The 5,539-nt window shown below is 49.6% G+C and overlaps 1 protein-coding gene across 1 annotated transcript; it reads right to left on the bottom strand.

Annotated features, from left to right (window-relative positions):
* Positions 1 to 342: 342 nt before the first annotated feature.
* On the bottom strand, positions 343 to 5,140 carry chrm4a (cholinergic receptor, muscarinic 4a). The gene is made up of 6 exons (XM_079336397.1): positions 4,591 to 5,140; positions 3,966 to 4,120; positions 3,208 to 3,409; positions 3,045 to 3,134; positions 1,794 to 2,063; positions 343 to 833 (listed from the first exon to the last, which is right to left on the bottom strand). Exons 1-6 carry the CDS (start codon positions 5,059 to 5,061, stop codon positions 588 to 590), a joined length of 1,434 nt encoding a protein of 477 aa, XP_079192523.1. The 5' UTR covers positions 5,062 to 5,140; the 3' UTR covers positions 343 to 587.
* Between the last annotated feature and the right edge of the window lie 399 nt (positions 5,141 to 5,539).

Genomic DNA, 5,539 nt, shown 5'->3' on the forward strand with positions numbered 1-5,539 from the left:
TGAGTTGGATTGGACACGAGCGATGTGCAAGCTTTAGTGAAAACAAATGAAACTGCTGCGGCGACGCGACCGACCTCCGTCTGCACGTGACAAGTCACCACCAACAACAACAACAACAACAACAACAACAGCAGCAGCAGCAGCACAGTGCACAGGGTCAGTGTGAGCCAACCACAGACGAGTGCAGCAAGAAGACGTGAGCCTGACAGCGACTTGATAACAAAGGTTTCAGGCTAAACGAGTGTGGCCACGCTGCTCAGAGTGGACCCGTGCATGCTGCAGGTTGATTCCCCTCATTACTCCCAACCTCCCATTTTAAACCCCTTAAGGTACCCCCCCCTCCTGTGTGTGGTTTCTTTAGGGCAGGTTAAGGAATCCCTGGTTCACATTTTCATTTCTGTCTGAGTCCGTTTGTCTCTGGCGTTTATTTGTGGAACAGTGTCTCCTCCTTTCAGACGTCTCTTTATGATCTGTCCTCCGTTTGTCTTCTCTTCACCTCTTCCTCCGTCCCTCCCTCTTTGTAGTGTTTCGCCCCGCCCCCCCCCCCCCCCCTTCCACCCCACCCTCGCTCTTCTTCTTCCTCCCTCTCATCTGGTTCCGATGTTCTTATACTGGCACAGCAGCAGGTTCTTGAACGTCTTTTTGAAGGTGGCGTTGCACAGTGCGTAGCAGGCGGGGTTGATGGTGGAGTTGACGTAGCACAGCCAGTATCCGATGGCCCACACGGTGTCGGGGACGCACGACTGGCAGAAGGTGGAGATCAGCACCATGACGTTGTACGGCGTCCAGGTGATGATGAAGGCCAGCAGGATGGCGAAGATTGTCTTGGTCACCTGCAGAGAAGGAAAGAGGAGAGGAAGAGTGAACGATAGATCATGGATGAGCTGATAATCTTCGTCTCTCCGGGTGGACGTAGACTGTGGTCTAAAACTCGATTCGCTGCGAGTCAGAAACCTGTTATTGATTCAACCGGCTGTTGTGAGAGCCGATCGATTGAACTAACTATTCTGGCCTTTGATCGTGACGGAAGTCTGAAAGATCTGTGTCCTTGAAGACAGTTTGTCCTCTCCAACTCTCTGATTCAAACGACTGGAAGCTGACACCCCCCCCCCCCCCCTCACTGGAAGAACTGGTACACAGACCGCCGTACACGCTCAACAAGCAGCCCGCCAACTGGAGACGACGTGGAAACCCCTGAAGGTCTGTTCAACCCGAGCTCGCAGGGAAAGCTTTTCAAGCAATCAGAACATGCAGATGCATTCCTTAATTGTACTTCTGCAAACAATACACCCTTCAAACTTCACATTTCCTCCCTCGCTGAGGATGTCGGAGGATGTTTGAGTCCGCCTTGTTGTGAATTTGAAGAGTGACGGACCCAAATTAGACTCATGTCTGTCACGTTAAAAGCTCCGAGGAACGTTTCCAAATACCATCTGTCACTCTGAACGATAATTAAGTGAAGTGACTGCAGCACAAAAGCCACTCGTCTCTGAAAAAGCAGCTGCTGCTGCGTGCCGTTCACACGCTGCTGGAACTGATCCCACCTGCACGCCAGCGACACGTGCTGCCACGCGGAAAAACAATCCTTCAACTTACGCCCCCGAAAAGATTAATGATGAACTTTGAAGAAGGATTTCACCCTCGTGTTTAAAGATGACGCGAGCTCCTCCACGGCTCAGCAAACAGCCTTTTTATTTCACGTCATGTACGTCCATCCATCAGCAGCCCGTGTCCTGTGTGTGTGTGTGTGTGTGTGTGTGTGTGTGTGTGTGTGTGTGTGTTACATCACGTACTTTCTTCTCTCTGGCAGCCATCTGTCTTTTCCTCTTCACTTGGCTTCTGGCGATGCTCGCAAACTTCCTCGCCACAGTCCGAGGGCGGCTGATGGGGATTGAATGCCTCTCGGCGCCGTCAGCAGGCGGTACGATCTCGATGGCGGTGATGCACTCGTCCCCGCTGTGCTTGGTTACGATCTTTATCTTTGACCACCTCGAGCCGACGCCCATCTTTGCGTCAGCCGGGATGGAGGCTGATGATTGATCCGGGTTTGGATTTATCGCCGCCTGAAATGAAAGCCAGAGCGTTTTTTCAAAAGTTGACCTTTAAACTCAACTTCGACCAGTTCAAGGTCGATATAAAAAAAATAAAAAAAAGACTTTCAGTGAGGTCGGTAACTGTGACCACGTCAACAGAGCCACAACAGCAGGTCACAGACCGGCACAGGAAGGAGTCCTAAAACCAGGAAGTGAGTTAGCATGTTAGCTCCATGGATTCTAACCTCTAAAAGTCTAAATGTGGATTTTGAATGTGTTTGTGTTTAGACTGAAATAAGGTCTGTGGTTAACACAAGCTGAAGAGATGTTGATGTTAGACGAGATAAACTACGTTAGCTAAGACCCCACTTGTGACTTTTAAAAGTTTTTTACGCGAACTTTAAACGGCGGTTGCTAACTAGTAGCTAACTGAAACTACAGCGGTTGTCATGGAGACATTAAACGTCATCACGTTGGGAACTCTCTCCCTAATCCTCCTTACAGCCTCCAGTCATGTGTTCTTGTTAGGTTAATAAACAACTTATTAAGCTAACGTTTAGCTAGCTTGTCAAACCGCTGATGAGAGCGCTGTGTCGTTAGCTTGTAGCATAACGTTAGCTTTTTACTTCTCTGGGCTGCATTAACTCTTCAAACTTCATATAAATGATGTTCATCTGTAAAGATTATCCAGCTGAACTAAACAGCATCAGAAACGTGTGTTTGACACACAGATTATTTTCTGCAATCATCCAAAATCCAAAAATCCCAGTGGAGGATTCTCGCAGGAATCAGCGGCGTAGTTACTTCCAGGTTGGCCTACAAATATACGTCATCACTATTCCAGTCTATAGTGTTGAACTTTTCTTCTCAACTTTAGTCCATCACTGTGACGGTCTCATCACGGTAAGAACTCCAGGCCTGAACATCATGCTGCGTTACCACAGGCTGAGATCATAAACTCATCTCATCCACACTCACTGATGAGAGAGAAAAAGCCGTCTGAACTCTGACCTCAGAGATGACCTCGTTGTTTGGGTTCTCCTTGGGTTCTGTCGGGGCGATAAAAGCTGTGGACGAGTCGTTGGAGCTCTCCTTCTCCTCCTGGACACACAAACAGGTTGAACATGAGACCAGCAGGATAACAAACATGTGCTGCCTCTGTGGGATTCAGTACCTGAGTGAGTCCAGGACTGGGCTGAGCAGACGTCTGGTTCTGCTCCGGTTTGGGTTCCTCCACTCGGCCGTTCTTCACGGCGTCCAGCGCGGTGGTGGTGGAGTCCAGACTGAGCTTGGGGGTGGAGCGAGGGCTGGCCTGAGGACTGGTCTCGTTGTTGTTGTTCTGCTTCAGCAGGTGACTCTTCAGCAGACTGGGAGTTCTGGGAACAGACCAACAGCAGCTTTGAACCCAGTGTTCATTCTTTATTAGAGAGACAGGAAGTGCTGGAGGAGAGAGAGGGCGTGCAGCGAAGGGGCGAGATACTGGCTGCTGCATTGTTTCCTTCAAGGCGAGAAGTGAATAATTAACCACCATGTTTACAAATCAGCTCACACATCAGGTGTGTCTTTAAAATACGTTGTTCTTTAAGAATGCTGCATATTAATCTGTCAGACAGCAGAGAAGTCTAATACTGTGCAGAGGAGCTTTGAGGAAGTTTCATATTTTCTGCTGTCATGAAACTGGGTCATCTCTGTAATCCTTCATAACGAACCAAACTCAGGCTCTGAGCGGCTGTTTGTTGGCTGTCAGGGACGTTTTCTGTTTATAACATTCAGGAGGCCAGAAGAAGAGACACGACTGAATCATAATGACAAGAAGAAAAACGCCAGATCAGATGATTATTTGTGCGGTTGCAGATTCTACCCCCCCCCCCTCTGGTCGTTTACGTCTTTGTCTCATTAGAAGATCTCTGAAATGTCTTGATGTGCTCTTACTTGATGCCCTTCTTCTCCTTCTTCTCCGGCTTGTGTTTGGAGACTCTGCTCCTGGAGGCCAGGGAGATGTGGATGTACAGGACGGTCATGATGATGACGGGGAGGTAAAACGCAGCGATGGCCGTCCCGAATGTCACCGCGGGGTTGGAGAGGAACTGGAGAAGGACGCAGAGAGACAGAGACAAAGTTTAACATCTGATGCAATAAACATGAAACCCGTGTTTGTGAAGTTTGTATTGTTTTGCTTCAATCTGAAATCTGAGAGGTGAAAGTGTTGTCGTGTTTCACGGAGGTAAAGTACGGAAGCCCAAAGAGGACATACATGCATATGTTTGATTTCCTGTTTCCTCGTGATGAGAGAGATATCTTCCTGATCTGTAAACAGCAACGCTGTGATAGGTCAGACCACACGACATGCCGCGCTGTCATTGGACGACTAACCAGGTCAGAAAAGATTATTTCTACGGGTCCGTGCTTTTCCTCCTCTCAGAGAAACAAACTAGATCTCCTGAAAATAAGTGAATAAAACATCCGCTCAGGGCTTCCAATCCCTCGAGTCCCAAAAATCCCCAACAGAAAACCAACAGTCAGGGCGAGCGGGAGAACCAGGAAACACAGACTGTACCTGAATGTAACACTCTCCAGGTGGCACCGTCCGCTCCCCGACGATGAACTGCCAGAACAAGATGGCGGGCGCCCACAGGATGAAAGACAGGATCCACGCAGCCGCGATCATCAAACCCGCCATCTTCGTCGTCCTCCTCGCCGGGTACGTCAGCGGTTTGGTGACGCAGAAATAGCGATCGAAGCTGATGATCAATAGATTCATCACCGAGGCGTTGGAGACCACGTAGTCCAGCGCTAACCACAGGTCGCAGACCACGGGGCCGAGCGGCCAGTATCCCACGATGATGTACACCGTGTACAGGTTCATGCTGAAAGCGCCGATGATCAGATCGGCGCACGCCAACGAAAACAGGAAGTAATTATTGACAGTCTGAAGGTGGCGGTTCACTTTGATCGACAGCATGACTAAAATATTTCCCGTCACTGTCACAAAGCTCAGGGACCCCGTCACCAAGGCGATGAAAAACATCTCCAGCGCCTTATAAGGACTTCCTGCACCGGCTCCATCGTTAGCGGAGCAGGACGTCTCATTGGTGGAGACGTTGCAGGTCGTGTTGGAGAACAGGTCGGCTGATTGGTTCACCGATGACCCTGAAGGAGAAAAAAAACATGAACGATAAGTCAAAGCTCACATCCTCTCCGTCTTCTGCCTGCTCCACTGTGTGCTCAAACAGGCCGTTTCCCTTCATGACATCACAAAGGGCAGTAGCCCCTCCCCCAGGTGGGTGACACTCCCACAGCTAGGTGTTTGTTCTGCCCTCTGAGTCTGCCTTCTCACCGTAAACAATAGGACATGGAGCCAGAAAGCAGCGAGTACACCCGAGCCCTTCCAGAGAGGGGGCGTGGCCAGACACAGCTCATTTACATATTTAAAGCTACAGACACAGAAACAGCCTGTTCTGAGCAGGGCTGAAATAGAGGGGTTCATGATAAGGAACTGTCTCAGA

This window comes from Symphodus melops, assembly GCF_947650265.1.
Source record: "Symphodus melops genome assembly, chromosome: 23".
In the NCBI taxonomy this organism is placed as follows: domain Eukaryota; kingdom Metazoa; phylum Chordata; class Actinopteri; order Labriformes; family Labridae; genus Symphodus; species Symphodus melops.